Consider the following 27478-nt stretch of genomic DNA (forward strand, 5'->3'; position numbering starts at 1 on the left):
GCATCTGAGTTTGTTCCATATCTTAGCTATAGTAAATAATACTGCAATGAACATGGTTGTGCTGGTAGCTTTACTATGGCCTTGTTTATGATCATTTGGGTAAATGAAGTGGGATTACTGTTCCATAGGGGAGAGCTCTATATTTATCTTTTGAGGAACATCCATACTGCTTTCCAGAGTGATTGAACAAGTTTGCACTCCCACCAATAGTGTAGTAGTGTTTCCTTTTTGTCATATCCCTGCCAGCATCTGTTGTTAGTAGATTTCTTGGGAATGGCCATTCTAACTGGGGTGAGGTGGAATCTCAATGTAGTTTTGATTTGCATTTCTTTTATGGCCAGATAAGTTGAGCATTTCTTCCTGGGTCTATTGACCATTCTTATTTCCTCTTCAGAGAAGACTCTTTTTAAGTCTTTAGCCCGCTAATTAATGGGGAAGTTGTTTCTTTGAGGATTTGTTTTGGGGGATTTAATTTTTTTCAGTTCCAAGTATACTTTAATTATGAGGTCCTTGTCTGTTGTATGGCTAGCTAGTGAAGCTCAACTCAATAGATGCAGAAAAAGCATTTGACAATATCCAATATCCATTTCTGATGAAAGCTCTGGAGAAAGTAGGAATCCATGAAACATTCCGGAATATAATAAAGGCTGGGTATGAGCAGCTCCACTTTTGGGCATCTACCCAAAAGACCACAAACAAAAACACACTAAAGCCACCAGCACAACAATGTTCATCGCAGCACAATTTGTCATAGCTAGAATGTGGAACCAACCCAGATGCCCCTCAGTAGACGAATGGATCAGGAAAATGTGGTACATATACACAATGGAATTTTATGCCTCTATCAGAAAGAATGACATTGCCCCATTCGTAAGGAAGTGGAAGGACTTGGAAAAAATTATACTAAGTGAAGTGAGCCAGACCCAAAGAAACATGGACTCTATGGTCTCCCTCATAGGTAATAATTAGCACAGGTTTAGGCTAGTTACATCAGAGGATCACAAGAGCCCAATACCTATACCCTTATGAACACATAAGATGATGCTAAGTGAAATGAACTCCATGTATGGAAACCACTGTTATATAACTGTTGTAATTACTTTCAACATGCCATGTGAAACCGTAGCTTCTATTATTGATGATCCTCTTGTATGCCCTTCTTGTGGTTGTACCTGCACTATCTCTGTATCTTATCTGAGTACATTGAAAACCGTGTATACTGGTATTAGAACTAGGAAACTGAAAGGGAATACCAAAATCGAGAGACACAGGGTAAAAAGACAACTACAAAAGCAATATTTGCAAAACTGTTTGGTGTAAATCAACTGAAGAACTCATTGGGGGAAAGGAAAAGGGGGAGGAGGGAGAGGGGAATGAGGGAGGAGGTAACAAACAATACAAGAAATGTATCCAATGCCTAACATATGAAACTGTAACCTCTCTGTACATCAGTTTCACAATAAAAATTAAAAAAAAATAAAGGCTGGGTATGGCAAATCTACAGCTAGCATTATATTTAATGGTGAAAAGATAAAGGCATTTCCTCTAAGATCAGGAACAAGATAAGGATGTCCTCTCTCTCCACTCCTCAATATAGTATTAGAATTCCTAGCTAGAGCAATAAGGCAAGATGCAAACATAAAGGGAACCCAAATAGGGAAAGAGGAAGTAAAACTTTACTTCTTTGCAGATGACATATCCTATATTTAAAGAACCCCATAGTGCACTCCTGAGTTACTCAAGTTGATCCAAAACTTTGGCAAAGTAGCAGGCTATAAAATTAACCCTCAAAAATCAATGGCATTTCTATATGCAAACAAGAATAGTGAGGCTGAAATCAGGAAAGCATCTTCTTTTGTAATAGCTTAAAAAAAATACCTAGGAATGAGCTTAATCAAAGAAGTGACCCTCTATGGTGAAAACTTTAAAAACCTGAAAAAAATTAAAGCAGAACTAAGGAAGTGGAAAAACCTCCCATGCTTCTGGATTGGGAGGATTAACATTGTGAAGGGCCAATACTTCCAAAGGCTACCTACAAATTCAATGCAATACCCATCAATATCCCAACATCATTCTTTAATGAAATAGAGGAAGTAATCAAAAAATTCATATGGAACAAAGAAAGACTCCAATAGCAAAAACAATCCTTAGCAGGAAGAACAGTGGCTGGAGGAATATCAATACTAAACTTCAAACTCTATTACCAAGCTATAGTAATAAAAATAGCTTGCTACTGGCTCAAGAACAGGCCTGAGGACCAAGGGAATAGAACCAAACACCCAGGAATGAACCCACAGATCTATGGCCACCTAATCTTTGACACAGGAGCCAAAAAATGGGGGGAAAAAACACACACACACACAAAAATCCAGCCTCTTCAACAACTGGTGCTGACAAAATTGGTTATACACTTGTAGAAAACTAAAGTTAGATCCTTATATATCACCCTGCCCCAGAATCAATTCCAATGGACCAAAGACCTTGAAGTAAAAGCAGATACCCAGAAAACATTATAGGAAGGAATAGGAGAAACACTAGGGCTTCTTGGCACAGGTTGAAACTTTCTTTAATAAAGACCCTGAAACACTGCAGATCAAAGAAAGGTTGGACAAATGGGATTGCATTAAACTGTAGAGCTTCTGCATGGCAAAGGGTATAGCTAGCAAGATAAATAGCCCACAGATTCAGAGATCTCTTCTTTTTGAGCAATCCTACCAGTTACCAAATGTTTAGAATAGAAAGCTATTTCTAAAATCCTAAATTCCTTGATCTTTGGCCATCTTAACAGCCTGCTTTCATATTTGCTTGCTTATTTTGATTATTTCATGTTTGTTGAAAAGAATAGCCAAATTTATTTTGCATCTTTTTAAAATATACCTAGGATTTGTTTTAATTAGATTTCTTAAGACATGCAGACACAAAATAAAGGTTATGAAGAAAAAAGGTTATACTTACAAGTCTGTGACTATGTGTGGCCATACAGTGAATCCTTTGGGTTGGTCAAGAGGCCTAGGAAACAAAATGTAGGCAACAACCTTTATTGTAACTTCTATAGGCAAAACAGGGTCAGCAGATTTGAGGATTGCTGGTGTGAATGATTTCCATGGGCTTTGGAGAATTAGGGCTGTCTCTAGAAGCCTGGGACCTGGCCCTGGAGTGATTAGAGCAGGAAGGAATTGATTTGATAAAGATTAGAGCCTGTGAAAGGTTGAAGTGTGGAGTTTAGGCTTTAGATTGGTTCATTTACATATGAAAGCTGGGTCCCTGGTGAGGCGTTTGCTGTCTCTAGGAATTAGCTAAAACTGGAAGGGGCTTCCCGCTCAGATTAGCTAGGCTCCAGATGCCAATGCATTGAAAGTACAGAAAAAAAGAAAACACAGGTAGTACATGAATAGTTCTGTTGAAGCATTAATTTGGGGCTGTGACATTTATGACTACAGCTACAATTCTATGTTGTTGTTGAGCTCATCATTTATTTAACAGGTAAGCTTGTGATCTAGAGAAATAAAAAGATGAATGAGTAATAGACACTTATTGTCTTAAGAGTTTATGAAGAAGATAGGATATATGTCCTAATAGTCACAAATAGTGTAATAAATATTGAGATGTACTTAAAGTTAAAATCATATGAATAGACACATAGACTAAAAAGAATGTGGTATAAAGTTTAGAACAGAATCCACATAAGCATAGAACTGTGTTATGTGATAGGTAGCTTTTTAGGTTTGGAAAGGAAAGAAGGTTCTACTCAACAGATACCTGTGAGACAACTATTTGCAAAATGAGGAGAAAAATGAAATAGAATTCCTCCACATCATGCTCAGTTCTAGAGGGACAAAATTCTTAAATAAGAAAAAGAAATTTGAAAAACTTAAGTAACTCGTCTAAAAAGAACTGTGTATGGAGAAGAAGAGTTAGCAAATATAGTCATTATATTCAATGTGCGTTATTAAACATTGAACTAAGTGACTTGAGGATAGGGATGGGTAAGATGGAGGAGAACAATGGAAGAAATGACATTGATCAAGATGCATTGTACTCATAACTGGTAGAATTTTAAACTCCTTTGTACAACTGCTCAATAAAAAAAACCTTAAAAATAAAAATTATTTATAATCTTAGGGTATAGTTAGTTTCTAGGATGAGAACAACAACAACAACAAAAAAAAAGAATAGGAAAATTATCAGTAATTCAGCTTTGGGAAAATTAGACCTTTTCAAATTACAGAAAGTATAAGAAATCCCATGGCTTTCAAGGACCCAAACTGGTAACACACACACACACACACACACACACACACACACACACACACACACACAACAACAACAACAACAAAAAAAAAACAACCAACCTATGATGTTCTTTTCTTTCCAGGCTCTTGTCAGCTTATTGTTAAATTTTAAGATAAGGTATGGTCATGGTAATATATACCATTGAACTTTTTTAGTTAGGAGTGTCCTGGGTCTTCCCCTAATAAAAACGTCATCAGCTCCAGGAGGAGAGGCTTGGACAATAATACATGGCAGAAGAGAAGCTTTCAGTGAGTGACTTTAATCAATGAGCAATAGGTATAATCTGGAGAGGTTACTGTTTAGCCAAAAACAGAAATTACATTTTAATCTTTTAAAAATAATAAATATATAAGGTGGTTTCAAAGTCTGTTTTAGTATATTAATCATAGTCCTATATCCAAATTTTGCTTATAGAAATCCTTTAACCTGTTCCACTTTTAATTATGGTTGTGCATGTGAATTACATGTCATTATGTGCCACTATTTGTTTTTATAGGAATAGTTTTTCAACATTCTGTTCTATCACACACATTTTTCGTACTTTCACCACGCTTTGATTAGTTTTGATATCATGAAATAACAATAATAGCTACCGTGGCATCAGTAGTGGTTGCCTTCTAAAACCATTAAAGTGAACAGTGGATATTCATAGAAGCACAAGAGGTGGGGAGAAGGGACAGTCTGCAGTGGTGGGCAGTACAATGCCAACTTGTTGCTTCTCTACTTTGACCTATGAGGTTCAGACTGGTTCTTCTGCCCCCAGAATTAAGATGTTTAACTAGAGCCTTTTAGTTTGTGTCTTTTATGAAGTTTTTAAATCAAACAGAAATTCTTTAACACTGTCAGGGCTACATAAAATTACAGGGATACAAGAAAGCCACTTGGTCTTTAGGGATAGGTTTTACCAATTACTAAGACTTAATTCACATGTAAAATGCTTTACATATTTGCAAAGTCCCAAACTTAACCTGTTAAAATTGTGTATGTATTTAGCAAAAGATGGTACAATTTTACCTGTTTATAAGAGTTCCCATTTTAATAAAAAAAATTTAAAATACATCTGTAATATTTATTAATAATGAAGCAAAAAGCTATTAAGCTATGATTTTAGCTTGCTAATGAAAAACTAAATATTTAGTATTTGAAGGATTAGCATGAAATATTCTGAAATTCTGAAATCCCCATTTTTAATTAAGTACTTTATTGGGGAACCATCTACATGTAAAATGTCAGCATCTGTTCTGTTACATATGCCATCAGTGGGCTAATTTGGGGCAAAAATATTTCAACTCATTAAAATTCTTTCATGATCATATTGAAAAAGTACATGGAATCATTTGCTAAAGCACTCAACATACTTTGATAACATGATAGGAAATGATGCCTAAGATTTTTGTCACGGAGACAAGATTCTGAGTGCAAAATAGGATTGAAACATTTTTTTTTATATGGGATCTTTTTATAATAGGATATGTTAGCTTGCAGGTAGCAAAGAGGTGCAGGTGATAAGGTTCCTGACTATGTTTACATGGAGTTAGTATTACTCCACAAAGCTCCAGTGTTACTGGAATGCTGGAGGCAATTTCCCTCTTGGATGACTGCCTTTTCTAGGTTGTGGTAGGGAATGAACGATAGCAGTAAATCAACTAGGTTTTTTTGTGTTGATTTGGTTTGGCTTTTTTTTCTTTCTCAAGGTATTAAAAACAATATATGGCTTTTTTTTTTGTAGTGGTGATGGTACTATGGTCGGAACTCAGGATCTTGGATTTACTCTGCTACTGGAGCCACAATTGGAGCCCTGTTTTATATAAGGGCTCACACTTTTTGCTGGATTGGTCTGGAACTTTGATTCTATGCCTCCTGTGTAACTTGGATAATAGGTGTAAAGGCACCATGCCTACTCTGTTTATTGAAATGGATCTGGATAACTTTCTGCCAAGGTTGGCCTCAAACCATGATTTGTCTGCTCTCTGTTAGTATTAGAATATGGCATTTTTTTTTGGTGAGCAGTGCTTGTTCACTTGGAGAATCATGGAGCTTCAAATGAAAGATCTTGGTTCAGGTTAGCCTGGCACAAGCATGAGATCCTATCTGCAAAATAAATAAGGCAATAAACAATGGAGCATGACTCAAGTTGTAAAGTATCTGCTTAGCAAGTGTGAGGCACTGAGTTCAAACTCAAGTACTGATGAGGGAGGAAAAAAAAACTGGGCACTGGTAGCTGACACCTGCAGTCCTTGCTATGTGAGAGGTTGAAAATAGAAAGATTGATTGCATTTGTCATTTGACACCAACTGGGGCAGAAAAGTCCTTAAGACCCCTTTTCTTTTTTTTTTTTTTCTTTTTTTTTTTTTTTGGCCAGTCCTGGGCCTTGGACTCAGGGCCTGAGCACTGTCCCTGGCTTCTTCCCGCTCAAGGCTAGCACTCTGCCACTTGAGCCACAGCGCCGCTTCTGGCCGTTTTCTGTATATGTGGTGCTGGGGAATCGAACCTAGGGCCTCGTGTATCCGAGGCAGGCACTCTTGCCACTAGGCTATATCCCCAGCCCCCTTAAGACCCCTTTTCAATGGCAAGTTAGACATGGCATGTGTCTGCTATTCTAGCCACATGGCGTGCCTGACATAGATGGATTGTACCCAAGCCCACCCCCAGGCAGGTAGGGAGAACTTGTCTTTAAAATAGCCAGCAAAAATAGGGCTGGAGATGTGGCTCAGCAGTAAGAGAGCCTGCTAGCAAGTGCAAAGACCAGCAGTCAAAGCTCAGTAACTGCCAAAAAAAAATACCAATGTACTAGTCATACTTTCATTGCCTACAGTTGCTGCTTTCATCCCAGAAGACAAAGTAAATTAGAGATTTCTGGCCTGGAATTACCAGTGAACCACTAAGGGCTAAAGGAGAGATGCTGTCTTGGAAACAAGGGGATTAAATGAGAGTTTACTTATTTGCTGAATAGGAGAGAGTCTTTGGGGAGAATCTTTTCCCTGGTGTCTGAGTTCCAGAATTGAATCCAATGTAAGCCATGTGTGGTGGCACCTACCTGTAATCTGAGAACCCAGGAGGCCTACGTAAGAGGATTGAGAATTGAAAACCAATCTGGGGTACAGAATGAGATTCTGTTTCAAACAAAAACTCAAAATATTGATGTCATTTTTCTGAGGTTCTTTAAGAACATGGTGAAACTCACCAGAGATGATACCTGCTGGGCATTACCTTCCCATTCACCCCTAAGTATTTGAAACAGTCAAGAAAGTTTTTGGAAGAGCTGGTGGGAAGGGGTGTCCCTCAGTGGAAGAGAGCTCTTGCTTGGCATTTGAAGGCCTTGAATTTGACTCCTAGCATTGCAAATGGGGATGCAGGGATGTGAGTTTATGGATGGCATTTAAGTCTATGTGGCATTAGTCTATAGGAAAAGGAGAAGAGTAGGGGGAGGAAAAGGGGAGAGTAGAACAAAGAAGGCAGTATTTGCAGATCTGTGAGATGAAGACAAATTAGCCAGAAGAAAAGCAACTGGACATTACTCGAAAAGGGTCAGATAAATGATTTTAGAAAGGAGATATGTTAGTTTAATATTACTAAAAACTGATAATTGAGTACTATGTTAAGCAATACAGTGGCTGTGAGTAGAAAAATATCAAAGTTTGAAAAGTGTAAAAAGGACCTAAAAAGTTACATCACTATCTGCATAAGCCTTTCAGTTGAAAGGAGTACAACACCGTAGAGGCTGAAGTTATGTCACATGAGGATGGAGACTAAGCTTGATAGAGCTGGACTTTGGATTCCAGGAAGAAAAAACCCAGCTGCTGGAGACTAGGAAAATATTATTTGTCATGAAGAAAGGTGGAGGCAGAATTGTGAGAAAAGCACATGAGAAAGTACAGGGTGAGTGCTACAAAGAAAAGAAAAGAATGAAGAGTTAGAAAATAGAAGCACTGGTAAAATATTTGCTACTATTTATTGATCACTATATTGTTTCACACTAGTAATACCAAGCTGTGGCAAAGATGTAGAAAATGCAGCACTCTAGTGCTCTGCTCCGACAGGTGCTAATTCTGTACCTTGCTCATGGAATGCCACTTTGTAAAATAGTCTCACAGCTGCTTTTCTTTTCTTTTTTTTTTTTTTTTTGGCCAGTCCTGGGCCTTGGACTCAGGGCCTGAGCACTGTCCCTGGCTTCTTCCCGCTCAAGGCTAGCACTCTGCCACTTGAGCCACAGCGCCGCTTCTGGCCGTTTTCTGCATATGTGATGCTGGGGAATCGAACCTAGGGCCTCGTGTATCCGAGGCAGGCACTCTTGCCACTAGGCTATATCCCCAGCCCGCAGCTGCTTTTCTTACAGTTTAACATGAGTTAAAGCTGGCAGCTTTATTCATAGAATCTCAAAATAGGAGCTGGTATAAATGTCCTTCAACAGATAGATGAATAAAGTATGATATATTTAACACACGGACTTTTCATCAGCAATGAGAAGGAATAGACCACCTTCTGATAATGCAGAATCTCTTCGATGAATCTTGAGTGTATTATGCCAAAGCAGAAAGGCTATTTACTATGACTCAATTTATATGACATCCTGGAAGAAGCAAAACTAGAGGTAAAGAAAACAAAATGGACAATGAAAAGCTGCAAATAAAAGAAGGGAACTGACTACAAGGGGGACAATTTGAATTGATGGGACTGTTCTATATCTTGGTTTGGGTCATTTGTGTCAATTGTTACATGATGGCATACATTCCTGAAACCTAAGAGGAAAAGACATTTCCTATATGCAAATTCTACCCTCAGTAAGGCTAACCTAACAATCATGAAAACCAGCACCAATGGCTCTCCAGTACTAAGACCGCCTTGGCCACCTATTTCCATTGCACTTGTACTGCCCAAGGTCTCCCTTGTCCTCTCTCACCTGCTTCCTTAAGCCCTTTGTGGAATCGCCAGGAAATGTTTCTTCATCTCTCGTTCAACAATCAAAATCATTTGACCCTTCTTTGATTCTACTGGTCTATCCTTTCAAATCCACGGCCATTTCATATCTTTCATCTTAATTATTTTATGGAGAACCCATAAAGTATAAGGATAGGTAATTTGCATAAATAGAAAAGTTGTGCTGATGGCATCCAGATTGTGTGTACATAGCTAACTCACATGGTTTTACAGATAGCAGTGAGTGCCTCACAGATGACTGCAGTATAATTGCTGGAGGGAACCTAACTGGTTGGCACCCAGACTCTGCTGCTGTGCTCTGGCGAAGAGTCTTGGGAATCCTTGGAGATGTGAATAATATCCAGTCACCTAAGATCCATGCTAAAGTTTTTGGCTATCTCTATGATCTCTGGTACAAACTGGCAAAGGTATGTTCTGCTATTTTATCTTTTCCTCTAATGTGGAAAGTTGAGTCATCATTTAACATAAAAACAGTTGCAGTTAGCTATTGAACATATTCTGGAACACAAATCAGGCATTAGACCAAATACATTTGGTTATCAAAGAGTAATACATAAGATTTAAATTCATAATATTTAACATAATATAAATATTTAAATATATAAATGCATTGAGTTCTGTCATTCAGTGTAAAAGTATATATATATAACCCTATATAATAAAAAGAACAAAGTATTTTCCTATTTGAATATTATAATAGTTACTTAAATAGTTTTAGGTTTCTTTACTGAAGGATACTGGTTTTACTCTACAATACTTGAAAAATGTAGGAAGTACAAAAAATTTACAGCATCATCTGATAGAACTAACCAATATTAATATATAGTCCTATTACACAAGTAGATTTTTAGACTACATACAATTTCATTCTGGCCTTTGTTGGATACTAAGCATACATTTTTCCCTATGTTATTATATCTTTTTTCCAAAACATGCAGTATAGCCTATTAAATCATTCCATATCATTTGGATTTCAGGACCCCTTTAGAAATTCACATTTAAAAAAAGCAGTGCTCTAGTTTATACTTAAACAATACCCACATATGATAAGCCAGTCACAATTCACAGTGAAAGAAAAAAATCTATAAATATTATAGATTTTCATTTCATTTAGAGAAATTTGGCTGGAAGCAGCTACTTGGCTATGGGAGACTGTGTTGCAATGTTGTCATACATGGACTGTTATTGTCCCTAAAATTCTCCTCTTTGTGAATTAGATTCGGGACAATCTAGCAATAAGTCTGGATAACCAGTCTTCTCCATCTCCTCCACTCTTGATCCCACCACTCAGAATGTTTGCATCATGGCTATTTAAGGCAAGTGGATATATGTTCATTTTTTAAATTGTAATTTTCTTCTTCCTTTCTGAAATTGAGTTTTAAAAATGTAATTGCCCAAGATGGCATGTTTTGAAGACAGACTGGGTTTTCCTAAAGCTACTGCATCCCACATTTTCATAAACAACTCTTCTGGAAAGCTGAGAAGTAAATGAAATGTTGAAATGCTGTGCATCTGGACTTGATTTAATCTGGAAACATCATCTCCTTGGCAGGCAACAACACTGCCGAACGAGTATAAGGAAGGAAAACTGCAAGCCTACAGGCTGATCTGTGCCATGATGACCAGACGCCAGGATGTTCTGCCAAACTCGGATTTCCTGGTCCATTTTTACCTTGTGATGCACCTGGGATTAACCAGTGAGGACCAGGTATTCTGTGACTCCTTTATTATGATTACACATCAATAAGCAATGTACATATAATATATTACTGATTATCAGGGCTTGTAGAAATACTTTAGAAATATTTGATTCTCAAAAGTCTCCTCTTTTACACATATTAAAATGATAGTCTTTCAAAAATGTAAATCACTTCTTTTACTTCCTTACTTCTTCACCCCACTGATACTGCATTTTTCCACATATGTCTGTGTTTATATTCTGTGGTCTTTATGATCCAATCTCTGCCTGTGTTGTCAACTCCAATTCTATCTTGACAACTTCTTTGAGTTCTGTTGAAGAAAGCAGTGCTGATCAATTTAAAAGTATTTAGAAATCACTGGTGTAGTAGTTGGATTCCTTTTTTAAAAGACTTTACCTCTTAAATTATTTTAAGGTTATCTGAAGACATTGAAGTTTTTGTTAAGTAAAGAACAAAAAGGCTCAGGAGGCTCACCCTATTGCCCCCAGCCTTGTAGACCCTAGGTTTAGGGGATAGTATGTTGCCAGCCCTCTTTCTGTGTTAGGAAGGCTTTTAGGACTTGTGAAGGGAACAGGACACATGAACTTGTAGGATATCAAATAGGCAAATAATATGATTACTTGGATTTCACAGAGAATCCTCGCGACTCCATTTGGAAGATGCATTTGAAAATATAATGGTAAGATAGAGCAAGAATTTGGACCTGTGGACAGAGGTTAATTAGGAAGTAGCTAAACTAATATAGATTATAAAATGGTAAGAATTAAGATGGCAGCACTGGAGATGAATAAAAGGGATCAGGAAAGATTCAAGAAATTTTAAGTTAGCATTTTATTTTGTCACTACATCTTGATTTGTTTGCTTGTTTGTATTTTGTGCCAATCTTAGTGCATGAACTTGGACCTGGACACTATTCTTGAGGGTTTTTTTGCTCAAGGCTAGTACTTTATCACTTGAGCCTCACCTCTACTTCTGGTTTTTTGGTTGTTAATTGGAGATAAGAGTCTCATGGACTTTCCTGCTTAGACTGGCTGCTAATCTCAATCCTCAGATTTCTGCTTTCTGAATAGCTAGGATTACAGGTATGAGCTAGTGGTGCTCAGCTTATTAGGTTTTTGCCTAGTATTTGTGATGCCCTGGGATAAATCTTCAGCGCCAAAAAATAAATAAATAATTTTCCCGATGAGCTCTTTCATTGTTTTTGCTTACGAATGTACTTGAACCTTCCCAATGATTGGTAAATATTTAATATGTCCCTGGTGCATATTTTGAGCTTTAACAATTGAGCTTTTATCTAAATCATAACCTTGCTATTCTGGTCCATATTTACTCTGAATTCAGCAGTGTTTAGGGGACATTTACATTGTAGACTGGGTTTAGACCCATAACTTCTTTTTTTTTTTTAATTTTATTTATTTATTTTTTTTGGCCAGTCCTGGGCCTTGGACTCAGGGCCTGAGCACTGTCCCTGGCTTCTTTTTGCTCAAGGCTAGCACTCTGCCACTTGAGCCACAGCGCCGCTTCTGGCCGTTTTCTGTATATGTGGTGCTGGGGAATCGAACCTAGGGCCTCGTGTATCCGAGGCAGGCACTCTTGCCACTAGGCTATATCCCCAGCCCCCATAACTTCTTTTATTTATAAAATAAATGTACAAATTGGAATGTCAGGAGAAGTATTTGCATTCCATGCTTAAATATTTTACAACTTTCAGTACAAATACAAGTATTTATTACAGAGCAGTGCATTGTAGGGTGTATGTAAGATTAAAGAATCAAATAGGGATGACAATTAACTTCATAGATAGTAATAAGCTCCCTCATGTAGGAACCAATAAAGAAAAGGCTAGTTAGCAGTACTGTTCTTTCAAGTGGAATTTTTATAAAGATATTTTCTGGGAAATGTTTTCCTTGGAAATGAAAAGCAATTATAGACTCTTCTGATATAGTAAGAAGAAATTTGAGCAAAGTGCAGTGGCTTAGCCCTATAATACTAGCTAGCTACACAAGAGATCACAGTTCAAGACCACCCCTTGAATGATAGTGAGATTCCCATCTCAACCAATAAGCTAGATGTGATGGCATGTTCCTGTGGCACCAGCTGTGCATGAGTCCAAAGGTAGGAAGATTGCAATCCGGACTGGCCAGTGAATGGTTAGAAACATGAGACTCTATATAAAAAGAAACCTAAAGAAAAAAGGGGCTAGGGGTATGACTCAAGTGATAGAGCACTTGCTAGCAAGCACAAGGCCCTAAGTTCAAACAACAGTCCTACCAGAAGAAAGAAAGGGAGAAAAGGAAGGGAATGAAGGGAGGGAATTTGAAAACAGTCATAAATAGTATTTCTGAAAGTAGGTTATCTAGAAAGTCACATATATAGGTAACAATTTTTAAGACATGTTGGTGTGAAAATGGAACAGTAAAAGATGAAATAAGAACTCAAAACAATGAATTGTTTCCAAAAATTACATACAAAAAGTTTTATGCTTAACATCATTTTTATAGTGTAATACATGTTATGTTTTTAGTTAAGTAGAGGCTTAGGGATCTTTTGTAATTTATTGCAAAATGCATAAATCTTAAAAGATGTCTCAATGTTAACAGTAATCCTACATTTAGACTTCTAAGACAAAATGATGATATCATAAATCTCTTTTATAATCTTACCATTGTTTAGCTATTAGAAGCCTGAAATTTATGTGGGTTTAATAGAATTGACTGTTTTACTTTAACCTTAGCAATTATTGGTATATGTTTTAGAAGCCCTTTACTGTCTGCCAAACAGAATTACCCTAAATAAACTTTATTCTTTTGCCAGAAGAAAATTCTGTAGAAGATCTTCTAATGAAAGAAACTTTTCTCATTTAAGTAAGAAATGTCTTCTGGTTAATTAGTTTAACTTTTGGACCACATGTCTAAGTAGATCATAGTGGTTGTTATAGAATTTATATGTACTTCTGGAAACACATGCTATATTCATTATAAGAAGAAAAGAAAGCATTTGCTGCAGCAAATTCACTTAAATTCAGTTTTTAAATTTGTGAACTACACCTGTGGCTGGACTTGTTTCCGTTTTATGAGTTTTCAAAAAGCCACACTTACAGGTAGCCTGGCATTAAAAGGATTATTTTATGTAGAGCAAACCTCAAAGAATTTCTGTGCTATTGAATTTTTATTGTTATTATAAAGGTGACATACAGTGGGCTTCCTACGTTTTGTTTTGTTTCTTAATAAATGATACCAAATAATTTAACTTAACATCAGTTTTAGCTTACAAATAAAATGCTAGGTGTGTTTCTTCCTCTTACCTCTGGATGGCACACTTGTCTGCTTAACTCAACCTGTGATTTAAAACTGCTGTACAATCTGGATGCTTTGAATGTTATGGTGTGGTGTGGCATGGTTGATTTACAAAATGCTATTATGAATATAGGAGTACCAGAATTATGTCAGTAGTGACCAATAAAATGTTAAATTGTAAGATCTTCTCAAACATAATAGTGCTCATACTAATTGAGGACTTTTGAGTTTTTAAAAAAATCTGTAAAACAGATGTTTCACAAATTGCCTTGTATTCTGAGGCACAATCATGTAAAACCATAGCTTCATCTAATATCATAGAAAACTCATTATGTCAATGAGCTTAGTCATTTCCATCTAAAAATAATACGTAAACCAAACACCTAGGGTGTAAAAGGTAGTTGCATTCTAGAACAACTGTTTGTAGTTTTTTCAAACTAATTTTAGGTATGCTAATCACTTCATTATTTATTAGTTAACATGACTTTGTAAATATAGTGTGAGTTGTGGCTTATTAGTGTGAGTGGAAACACTAATAAACCCAGTGTGGTGATGACTTCATTGTTGTCTTGACAATGGTTTTTGTGTGTGTGTGTGTGTGTGTGTGTGTGTTTTAAGGAAACTTGATCTTGTCACTGGCTCAATGATAATTAGGATCACAAACACTCCTAGAATAGCTATATCTTAGGAAGAAAACTCGGGAGTGATATATTGCCCGGCATTGCCCGGCTTACCCATGAAGGGTTGCCCAGTTGGGCCTCCTCAGCCCAGCAGTTTGGTGCCTGGAGGCCTGGTGGAGACAAGTGGAGGTCATTCATGTATCTACCATCCACAATGCCATGCTCTGTGCCAAGGATTGTGATACTGTCCTGTTTATTCTCTCAAATTCAGGGAGATAAGTATCATGACCCATTTTGTGAATAATGAAATTTCAAAAAGCATTAGGAACTTTTGCTTAATGTTACACATTCAAAAGACAGTACTCACATACAGGTTTGGCTTATTCTACTCATTATGTCTCTTTCATTGATCACAGCTAAAAATGTTGGTCAAATATTCTGGATTTTATTCCTCCCTTTATATTACTGGGGCCCTGGCCATGGTTTCCTTTTCTTCAGAATAATTAGAGTAACCACCCCTCCCAGCATGTAAACACCTTCCCATAGAGGCCTTCCTAGTTCTCTGTCATGTTTAAATTTTTCTTCTCAAGCTGTTCTTGGTTGTTCTAAGTTTTTCTCTAATGTTTAAGCAGCTTTTTCACCTCAGTGTTCCCCAAAATATTTTGACATGAAAGGAGCCATGATGTGGATTTATTAAAAACAGTTCCTATTAGTTTCATGATTATTTAAAACATATGGAAAGATCAATATGTGTGAAATGGAAAAGGACAGTTGAGGAAAGGAATTTTATTTTCATGTTTTTAAGAACATATATCAAAGACTGGAAAGTTTTCTTTTCTTAAAATAAGTAAACTATTTTTTAACAATGACTTACAGATTTAATGTCTTAATGTAATTTGTCTGTTGTACATCAAAGTTAAATTCTCTTTTAAATGCAAAGCTTACAGTAATGCAAAATTATTGTTGCGAATTTGCTTATAGAAATTTTGGGAGATGTGGATCTTTGTCATTTTCATCCACAAGGTAATATCATCACATTTTGAAATGCACCAAAAAGAGCACAAGGTGAAAGGGGGTATATAGTTCTACCTGAACTACAGAATTTAATCATAACATTATGATATGGCATAATATAGCGTAACAGAGTTTCACAGGGAAGAACATGGGCCTCATGTCAAGCTGAGTTCCAGTCTTGGCTAACAGCAAGGCTTATGGACACTTTTAGCCAACTCATTTGGGCTTGTTGTGCCCTTATTCCACTTGTAAAATGACATAATTACAGAGGATTTACACACTGGATCTGGAGTGTGAAAGTCAGGGCTTGAGGAAGTCAGAGGAAGAAGAGGAACTCCAGCAACTCATTATTTTATTTTTCTGAAATTTTTTCCCTATCCATCTCTTGCTTAACTTTGAAACATAATGATTTGACTAAAACATGTACCTATGCATTTTGGAACTTTACAACAGGTAAAGAACTAACAACTCCCACTCTGTGTTGTGAGTCAGACGTAGTGGTTTATTTTGCCCTTGCACATCCATAATCTAGAAACATCTCCGTTGTTTTCATGGTTACAGGGGTCACTCTTTATCTGTTGTTTTTTTTCTCCAGCTGATGAAGAAAGCTAGGAAAGGTGGCCTTTGTATGGCTTAGACTTTGCAGCTGGATTCACATCGAGCAGAACACTAATATAACACTTGAAAGTAGATGTGAGGATGGGGAGCAGAAGTAGGAAAACTGAGTTCTCCTGCAAGAAGTCCTACTCAGGCACTGACATTACTGCAACAAGAGCCAGGCAACAAAGTCTGCCACAATCACCCACCTCATGGTGTGGCTAGGTATTCTTTTTACACCCTTACCCTGGCTATAGAGGTTCATGCTTGGTTCCCTGGCACTTCAGGAAATTCTATTAGCCATCTGACACTACTGTCCTCTCCACATATTCTCAGCAAACTAGATTCTTTTGTTCACAAATAAGACCCTGTCATTGTTGACTTCTCTGTGCTCTGGTATAGTCAACATTGGTTCAGGGCTAGGAATATGGCCTAGTGGCAAGAGTGCTTGCCTCTTATACATGAAGCCCTGGGTTCGATTCCCCAGCACCACATATATAGAAAACGGCCAGAAGTGGTGCTGTGCCTCAAGTGGCAGAGTGCTAGCCTTGAGCAAAAAGAAGGCGACAGTGCTCAGGCCCTGAGTCCCAAGGCCCAGGACTGGCAAAAACAAACAAACAAATATTGGTTCATATTTTAGTTCCTAAATATCTTCAGAGCATTAATTTATGGTTTTGCTTTTTTTAACCACTTATTTTGTAGCGCAAATATTTAACTTGCTTTAAAAATACTTTAATTTTATTTAACTTGAGAGTTAACATTTTGTAACACAAGCATTAAAGAAAACACAATTTTATATACGGTATGTACAGCATATTCTGTCATAGAAGTCAAAATAGAAGTTCATGATTTTCTTTCTTTTTAGTTCATAATTTTCTTAACGGATATTACTACCTCCTCTCCTGAGGTATATGATGGAATAATATAATAATAAGTAATCGTCTCTAAAAAGATCCCTAGAGGCCCCTCACTGAGTATAAGACTCAGCAGTGAGCTTGAAAGCAAAGTGCAGGGGTGATACTTGTAAATTGGCTATACCTGACTTTTAATAACCCCAGACAGCCTGTATCATGTAGTGATATGTAATAATTGCATCAGCGTTTCTCAGACAAAGAATTGTTCTTTGCTGAAAATTAGACTTATGACTGGAACCATATATGTTAAATGCATACAAATTTCTAAATGTACTTGAAGCCAAACAGAAATGAGTATTTAAATTTAGAAAAACAATTAAGATGCCAAACCAAGGACCTAATATTTTAATACTAAATTACTAGTGTTTTAATGCTTCTGTCTAAAGTGCTTATTCTGTACAAGTAACCTTTTTTTTTTTAAAAAAAAGGTTCAAATCATAGGATTTTGATTCAGTACTTGTAAGATAAAGTACATATTTATGAATTTCAAGATTTAACTGAATAACAATTTGGCATTCAATAGAAAAATCTTAGCAGACCAAATTTATAAAAAATAACAGTAAAATTTTTTTTTAACTTACAGGCATGCACACTAAGGGGAAAAAAATCTATTTCTAAGGTTTTTAACAGTGAGCCAATACATCTTTTAAGACTTCCAAATGTAATCAATATACGATCTGTATGGATGATAAGCCTCATATTGAGAAGAGTAAGACCTGAGCTAGAGTAAGCTTCATCACTCACTCGTCATGTGGCTCCCATCTGACCATAAGTAGTAAAACATACTTTTTACTAGAAGGTCTGTTCTGAAGGTATGAAATGCAAAAATGAGTAGGAAATAAGTGATACACATGTTATGAAAACTGGAAATGTTGACATTTCTTCCAGCTAAGTTGGTTTGAAAGCTGTTCATAGAAGAGGTGAACATAGCAGGACGTTCAAGGTTGGCTAGGATTAGCACAAAAATAAGGATGGAATTTCACTTGTCAGAGACACAGAACTTCTTGGGCATTGTTCAAGGAATAATACAGAGTGGTTTTGATTTAGTGTCAGATATGCATAGTGGTAATATGTGAACATGAATCCAAGCAGCATTCCATGGATTTGGGAGGCTTTTGAAAGATTTTGAGTATGAAAATTGACAAAACCAAAATGTATCTTAGGGAAGTTTAAGTTACAGTGATTATGTGATATAAATTATAACTGTGAGTGAATCAAGAACAGAAAGGGAATTATTTTAATAGTCCAGGGACAAATTTATGAAGCCTAGCAGAGACTGAGATATAGATGGTGGTATGAGCATTAACATCTACACATTTTTGTACCTATATATTTGTATGTGTAAAATATTTGAAGAAATTATGATATGGTGCAGAGTAGAAAGTGCCCTAAGAATGTAGACCATCCTGACACCATTCCCATTACCTGTCAAAGCCAAAGTCATTTAAACAGCCAAGACGATGAGTCAGAAAATAAATGAACTGGACACAGTGGACTGGAAATGAGTAGAAGGATGGACTCCTAAGACCTAGGCCTGTGATTCAGTGGTAGATGATTTGCCTAGCATTTGTAAGGCCCTGGCTATAAAAACCAAACCAAAGAAAAATACTTCAGCCAGGCATGGTGGTGCAAGTTTGTAGTTCCATGACTCAGGACTAAGGCAGGAAGTTGTGAACTGGAGGCCAGCCAGGGCTATCTAGTAAGACACTGTCTCACAAAAGACTGGGGATATAGCTCAGTAGTAAAAGGCTTACCTACCTTGTGCGAGGCCTTGGGTTCAACCCCTAAAAGGGAAAATAACAAAAGACTCATATCATCACTCCTCCTTCATTTCATTATACCATCAGACTAGTAAGCAGGTGTATGTTCAATTTTCCATGGATATTTCTCTTTATTTAAGAGAACATATTCTCTGCTTCTGCTGGAATTCTAACAGTTGGTGTGCAAATTATAATTTTTTTTGAGTTATTAAAATGAACTTCCAAGGTCTCTGTTATTTCATGTTTTGTTAGTTCTATTACTATTAGTTTCCAAAAGTAATTTGACATTAATGACAACCTCATTTGTTTTTCTAAAAATATAATTTTTGGGGCTGGGGATATGGCCTAGTGGCAAGAGAGCTTGCCTCATATACATGAGGCCCTGGGTTCGATTCCCCAGCACCACATATACAGAAAACGGCCAGAAGTGGCGCTGTGGCTCAAGTGGCAGAGTGCTAGCCTTGAGCAAAAGGAAGCCAGGGACAGTGCTCAAGCCCTGAGTCCAAGGCCCAGGACTGGCCAAAAAAAAAAAAAATATATATATATATATATATATATATATATATGTATGTATATAATTTTAGCCAGGTGAAGTTGTTAATGCCTGTAATCCTAGCTACTCAAAGGGCTGAGATCAGGAGGAATACAATTCAAAACTAAGCTTGTCAAAATACAAGACCTTATCTGAAAAATAAGTAAAAGAAAAAAGGCTGAGGGGATGGCTCAAATGTTAGATTGCCTGTCTACCAAACACAAGGCCCTGAGTTCAAACTCTAGTACTGCCTCTGTGTGAATATGTGTGTATACATATATAGTTTATGATCTTGAATTTACTTGATTCAAGTTAATGAAGCTTTTCTGAGAAAAGGATATGCTTCAAAACTATGAAAAACTTAAGTTGTATGAAAGAATAATATTTACAAGAATAGATGCTACAAATCAACTCTCTCGTGCCATATGTTCTTAAATGAATGATTTTTAGTATAGGCCTAATGTACCAAATTCAGAGATATAAAAATGTAGAAGCTACCATATAATTAATATTAAATGGAAGTTATAATTACATAAGTAATGTAATGAGTACATTTCTTTTTAAGGTCTATTATCCCCTCCCTCATTTTCTCCTGCTTACCTCTCCCTACAATCCTGCCCCTGCCCTCCCCCCCCAAATTGAAGTTGTATAGTTCTTCTTTTTTTTTTTTTTCCCCAGTCCTAGGGCTTGGACTCAGGGCCGCCTGAGCACTCTCCCTGGCTTCTTTTTGCTCAAGGTTAACACTCTGCCACTTGGGCCACAGTGCCACTTTTGGCCATTTTCTGTGTATGTGGTGCTGGAGAATTGAACCCAGGGCTTCATGTATACGAGACAAGCACTCTTGCCACTAGTCCATAATCCCAGCCCAGTTGTATAGTTCTTAAATGGTAGTTTCTAAGTATTTCTCATGTGGTTTCATGAAAAAAATCAAATGAGCCAAATTTTAGTAAAGAAAAACTTTTTGTTACACTTGTTCAGTTATCACTGGGCTTGGGAACTTGAGACTTCAATAAACTAGAAGGTATTTTTCTTTTCCTTGGTGGCTATCAAACCAGTAATTATTTTCATTAAGCTGCAGTCCAAGCCCACTTGCACCTCAATAAGGAAAGTAGAAATATGTAGAAGGTAACAGATGGCAGAGCTTTCAGTTATGAGGTTTAACACATGGGCAGTGAACTTGTTTCACAGCTTCAAAAAGTGTAAGATGATAGCATGGGAGACTGATCCAGAGAGAGAGAGGAGTCCACCTGAGAGGCAAGAAGCTGGAGTTTTGTTTTATTTCCTTTGTTGTACTTTGTTGTACTCAAGTGAGTTTTGTCAGTGAAGAATATGGATTAGATATATGTAGTTGTATATCTTCTATGTGCTCAATAGGACATGCTTGGAGAACATAATATGTATGATGGCTTGTGTTTTTCAGTAGAGAACTTGTTGTTTAGCCCTAGGTCTTTTTCTGGTAGTTGATTCTACTAAAGCCTTTCCCAAGGCCAAGTCACCAGAACCTCACATAGTAGACTCATTAGAGTCTATCTACCTCATCGTTTCCCATAATAGATGCTCAATAAATATGGTGATTGATAGAAACTGGACAAAAACAAGACCTCCCCTAGAGCCTGTCTATTTCATATCCACATTATATTATGGAGAAGAATGAATGACCCTAAATTTAGCATCTGAGCTGAACTTCACCAACCTGAGATTTTGGCTCCAACTGTCAGTTTCAAAGCAAACATGAACTTTTCCACTGAAGTGAGCTCATCAGCTTTCATTACTCTAGGTCAGTGGTTCCTGGAGGGTAGAGGGATTTTCCCCCCCTTACTCTTAAAGGATATTTGGCCACATCTAGAGATAGCTTTGGTTGTCACCACTGGGGAGAGAGGATCCACCGGCATCTGGAATTTCAAGGCAAGAGTTGTTCTTACACATCCCAGAAGTTGCAGAGCCCACAAAGAATGACCGGGATGGCAGCAGTGACGAGGTGGAGAAACTTTGCCCTAAAAGAGCAGATAACATTAGCTGAGAGACTTGTTCGGCAACGTAAATGACAAAACTCAGCAAAAAAAAAAAAAAAAAAAAGAAAGTACAAAAGATCAGCTCTCCTAATTTAACCAGGGAAATTAAAGCGCATGACAATTTTACCAGGGAGATTGAAGTATGATAGGCAAATATTTAAGTTGAAGAATATGAAAATTATCAGTATCTGAATGTTTTTCAAGAAGAGTAGTTACAATTCATATGGTTCATCTTATTAAATTCTGTATTGATTTTTTAAATTAGTTTAAGAAGTAAACCGTAGAGTGAGCTGATTAACTCAAGTTAACATGAGGATGATCTGAGATAGATTTTTGTCTAGAATCTCAATTTGACAATTGTTCATGACAAGCAGCTGCAAAGTCCAAGACATGGCATGCATGAGTGAAGGCAGAGAGGGGACCAAATGCCAGCCCAACACAGGGCACAGCTTGAGTAGCTGAGAGCAAGAGGGTTTGGCTGAGAGGACAGCTTGTGTGGAGGAGAGCTGGCACACAGACACAGAATTGCCTTCTTCACATATCTGAGGCAATGGAGTAGGATAAGAGATGAGGCTGTCTAACCTCGAGAGTCCAGATTAGGTAAATTGCTTCTTACCATCAGGACACATTGACAGTGCTGTTTTCTGATCATATATGACAGTTGATTGACTGAGTATATAAGCTTCTCCAGCTCTATAGTATTCATTTTAAAGCTACTTAGCCGCCTTGTAGGCAGCCTCCAGAAAACAGAAACAAATGTCTATACAGTTTGCACTCTAGCCTCACACGTAAGTGGCCACACTCTGCTTCAGCACCAATGTGGCTTAAAAAAAATTTTTTTTTGAACTGCTTATTCCATGAAGTGGGTTCCTTCCCCTCTCTAGAGCCTTGGGATGGTAAAGACAAGTCTGCATTCAGTAGTTGTTGGCACATTCCCTGCAGAAGGGAGTCTTTTGATGATTGTAACATGGCTTGTTGACCTGCAAGATCTTTTCTCCTTTGGAAGTCTATGATGATTTTAAGAAAATTCACATTTTTCTGTAGGCCAAGGAGCACCGAGAGTCCAAGGGATGGCTTCTAGAGGCATTTCAAGTACTAAAATTGTTCTTGGAAAAAGGGGTGGGTACTTTATCCTCCTGTTGGAGAAAATGATTTGTGACATTTTAAGTCATGCCTGCAGTTTACAATCCATAAAGGGTAGGCTTTGGATACAGGCAAATAACATCAAGAAAAGTATTTTAAATTGCAGGTTTTCTTTCTGTGAGAAAGTGCTCTCCTTGTGGGAAATAATATCCTTTTGCTTGTTGATTTCTTTTTGGTACATAACAATAAGTGTAGTGTGGTAATTGTAGATTGTTCAGCTATTAATGTTATTTACTGGAACACGTTTGAGAGAGAACATTGTTTTCTAAAGAAACAATAAACAACAGTTTTCCTTTTGTTCTCCTATGGAAAAACATTCTTTGGTAGGTATTTGTGGCCTAGAGAACTCTTAGCAAAAGAGAAGCTTTTAATAGTAAGACATAATAATAAAATACCTATTCTTTTGTTCCCTATACTAGAGTCTTTGTTAAGTGCTGCAAGGTCCTTTTACCAAGACTCAGTGCCATGTGTCATTTAGTTTCTTCCTTCCCTGATCCCATAGTATATTGGCTGTCCCTTGGCAGAGAGGTCTTAAGTTTTTGCCCTGGCATTAATTAACCCCTAGGTCATCACTAGAAAGCTGGGCCTTTTCCTGCTTCATTCTGCCTCAGTTCCTCACAGTACGTAACATGGTACCTAAAAACCATTTAGCACTCAAGAAGTTTGTCAACTTATGAAAATGATTTTATGTAAAATTATCAAAATGACATAGCTTTTATTTTAGATTTCCTTTTAATAAGCAGGCTTTAAATTAAATCAACTTCAGCTCTCAAATTTTTCAGATGGTCCTGGAAAATTAATATTTTAGTAACATCATGATTATAAATCCATAATTTAATTTTGTTTGTGTGTTCTAGTACTAGACTTGAACTGAGATCCTCAGATCTTAATCTGCTGAGTAGATAGGATTATAAATAAGTGTGAGACACCATCAGCACATGGCATAAATTCTTCATTTAATAATAAATGGAGCAATGTGTAAGAAACTTTGAATTTTTTAATATTCTTTTAGACATAATCTCCTTTGCTTTTCATAGGAGCACTATGGATAATGTTGCATTTCTCTTGCCACTTTGTAAATAGTGAAACTGCTGTTCAGAAGGTAAAGTGTCCAGGGTCAGGTGGATATTAATGTGATCATTCACTGGAATCTTACCTTTAAGTCCTCTACTTTCAACTTCCTTATTATCTCCAACATCTGCCTTAAGCAACTTTACTTAAACAAGAGAAAATACTTCCCCAAATGAATTACATTATGTTTAAGTTTAAAATGAAAGAATTGGTCAGGAGTATGATAGCTGACACTTGTAATTCTAGGGAGAATATCTTTCAGAGACCAGTCTCTAATCTTGCAAAAAGTTAGCCAGATTGTCTCAATAAACTGAGTATGTTGTTACCTGGAGGCAACAGGAAGGAGGATCAAAACCTTAAGAGCTGGCTTCTGTGCCCAGGTTACTCACACCTGTAATCCTAACTACTCTGGAGGCTGATATCAGAAAATCATTGGAAGCCAGCCCAGGCAGAAAAATCCTTGAGATTTTTATCTCCAATCAGCAAAATGCTTGAACTGAAAGCTTGGCTCAAGTGGCAGAAGGCCAGCCATGAGCAAAAAAAAAAAAAAAAAAAGCCAAGAGTACAAGGCCCTGTACTGGCACAATATAAAACAAAACCCCAAATCAAACCTCCCAAAAAAGAAACCTTACCTGAAAAATACTAAAACGTTTTTAAAGGGCTGAGTATATGATTTAATTGATAAATCCCAAGTTCAACCCCCAGTACTGAAAAAGAAAAGAAAAACATTCTTTAGAACTTAAAGCAATGAGCCCTTTATCAGTCTTTAAGAGTTATTTGATCATTTTTAGATGGTCACCTCTTTCCTTCCTATAGTGATGGGATCTCATGGGATTGGCTTTCTTTCTATCCTGGGTAAGGAAAAGGATTGCTGTTTTGCTTGCACATCTGGCCTAAGGTTTCGCAGGATGATAAGCTGGCTTCTTTGATATTTTGTTTCTCAAATTTAATTCTTAGGGCTCTTTATCCAAGCATAAATTAAATTGCAGAAGCAAAAACAAAGTTGTAATTCTGTTGCCTGAGGAGAAACTAAAAATATTACCTGTTTGTGACTGCTCTGCATAATTCATCCAGCCTCCAGCCCCACCCATGGGATAGTCTGTAGATTCCTGTAATTAAAGGACCATATTTTTTGTACTTTTTTAAAAGGGAGCACAAAAATGGTGAAAGCTTCAATTTTTCTGCTATGTACAAATGGAATAATTTTTTTATCTAAGAAAATTAATTAGAGAACATGCATGTGTTTTTCTGGAATAAGGAAATTAAAATGAATCATACTTTAATGCTTATTTCTTGCTTCATGTGAGAATACAACAGAAGATATGGGAAAGCTTCAACCAAAATAGTTTTTACTCCTTAACCTGTTTGGGTATAGGGCTGAGAAATAGCACAGCAAAAGCAGTGCCACAAATCAGGTTCATTTTTATCCACATCTGAGAGTCTGGCTTCCCAATTTGATATGGGAGAATGAAACATGTTTAAATGTAGGGAATGCTGATTTTTTTTATTGCATCAGAAGCCCTAAGGCTTTTCGCTGTTTAGGCCACAGCTAAATGAACACAAAAATCACAGCAGATATATGTTCTTTGGTGTTCATTTTGAGGGAAAAATGGGAAGCTTGATTTCTTATTGGAATACTATAAATTCCTTGTTTTTTTTTTTTCTTCATAGGATTCTTCTGTTGTACCCCTTCTTACCATCCTGCATACTCACATTGTGTCTCCAGAAGTTTCCTAGGGGAAAAAGTATTCATATGGGAGACTTGTTTTTCTTTTGTAGATCAGAATTTATCTGGCATGTCCATGTTATCATATTTCCTCAAGAATACATACGGTGAGAGCTATTGGGCTTATTGACTTTGTCAGTACAGCTTACAAAGTATTGCTTTTTAAAATGGTCATTAGTCAATGAAATGATACTTTTTTTATTCACTTTTTTTTTCCGTTGTGGGGCTTGAACCCAGGGCCTAGGTTCTGTCCCTGAGCAGTTCAGGTCAAGGCTAGCACTCTACCAGTTTGAGATACAGCTCCACTTGTAGTTTTCTGGTGGCTAATTGGAAATAAGAGTCTCACTCACAGGGGTTTTCTTGCTCAGAATGGCTTTGAACCGCAATCCTCAAATCTCAGCCTCTTGAGTAGCTAGGATTGAAGGTATGAGCCACTGGCTCCCAGCACAATTTGCATTTTTTAAGCTAAGTAATGTTCTCAACATGTCTTTGACCTCTAGATTATGGAGGAACCTCAAATTGTGCTTTACTGACCCTGAGTTAGCATTGGGCTGTGTCTAGACCTTGTAACTAAGTAGTTACTGGCCTTAACTGACAATCTCCTTTCTGTAAAGTAAAAATATTGGGTATAAATGTCTTTTCTTTTCTCGGTTTTCAAGATTCTAGAGGCTCTTGACTACCTCCTTTCTTTTAAGTAAAATGATTGGGTCTGGATCTCATGGATCTTTTTTTTCCTTTTCTCAGGTTTCAAGGTTCTATAGGAACTAACACTTTTTTGCCCAAATTCAGTAGAGAATTGTTTTCTCTACCAGATTTCTGTGTCATTCTACAGTAACACAGATGTGCAGTTGGATCCAATATGGACTCCTACATTAGAACAAGATGGTTTTCATTGACAGTGTTGATTAAATCTTTACTGTATCATTGTGGCCACGGTGTTAGACAGTATCTGACAGTGTTGAGCCTATGATTTCCTCCAATAATTTCTTTTTTAAAGTCTGAATGTGTTCCTAACAGAGATATTCCTGACATCAGATGAACAATAAACCTAGAACTAGTATAGTTGCCTAACCTGTTAGTACATATATTAATTATAGGTACTCCTGTTCCTATCTTAATAATATTACTTACTTGATTATGAACTCTTAAGTGTTTTGTTTTTTTGGTGGTACTGAGGTCTGAATTCAGGGCCCCATGATTATACCACTGTACCCCTAACCCTTTTTAATCACAAAAATTCTATTTTTCACTTCCTGCCATAGCTTGAGATGATTGGCACATACTACCATGTGCAGAGTTTCACTGTTAAAGTGGAATCTCACAGACTTTGGCACAGGCTGACGAACTGGGATCCTCCTAATTTTAGTCTCTCAGATAGCTAGGGTGATGGGCACATGCCACTCTGCCCAGCTAGGAGTCTTGAAAACATTTTTTTTTTTTTTTTGGCCAGTCCTAGGCGGTGAACTCAGGGCCTTGAGCACTGTCCCTGGCTTCTTTTTGCTTAAGGCTAGCACTCTGCCACTTGAGCCACAGCGCCACTTCTGGCCATTTTCTGTATATGTGGTGCTGAGGAATCGAACCCAGGGCCTCATGTATACGAGGCAAGCACTCTTGCCACTAGGCCATATTCCCAGCCCATTGAAAACATTTTTTTAAACTGAGGCTGACCTTCAATTGTGATCCTCTCAATCTCAGCCTTCCACATAACTGTGTTTTTAGCTGTCCAATTATTTGTGATGACAGTGACGTTTTGCTTTTGCCTTTTCTAGAGAAAACTATTGAAAGCTACAGAGGAGAGAATGCAGGAGACAGAGATTTTATGCAATTTAGTTTTTCTTGAGATAGTCATCTAGAAAAAGTTA

At 37.1% G+C, this 27478-nt stretch overlaps 1 protein-coding gene and 1 long non-coding RNA gene across 2 annotated transcripts in view; one reads left to right on the forward strand and one right to left on the reverse strand.

Annotated features, from left to right (window-relative positions):
* Positions 1–27478, forward strand: part of Ralgapa2 (Ral GTPase activating protein catalytic subunit alpha 2) — a 304413-nt gene that overhangs the window by 129413 nt on the left and 147522 nt on the right. Inside the window, exons 21-23 of the mRNA XM_048348713.1 lie at positions 9445–9638; positions 10449–10547; positions 10784–10939. Of these exons, the coding sequence (XP_048204670.1) occupies positions 9445–9638; positions 10449–10547; positions 10784–10939 (449 nt within the window). The remainder of the gene's footprint in view (positions 1–9444; positions 9639–10448; positions 10548–10783; positions 10940–27478) is intronic.
* On the reverse strand, positions 6035–21680 carry LOC125353202. Its single transcript, XR_007211287.1, has 3 exons — positions 21135–21680; positions 20217–20220; positions 6035–6045 (listed from the first exon to the last, which is right to left on the reverse strand). It is a non-coding gene; the product is annotated as an uncharacterized LOC125353202 (long non-coding RNA).

The sequence above is a fragment of the Perognathus longimembris genome, chromosome 6, assembly GCF_023159225.1.
Source record: "Perognathus longimembris pacificus isolate PPM17 chromosome 6, ASM2315922v1, whole genome shotgun sequence".
In the NCBI taxonomy this organism is placed as follows: domain Eukaryota; kingdom Metazoa; phylum Chordata; class Mammalia; order Rodentia; family Heteromyidae; genus Perognathus; species Perognathus longimembris.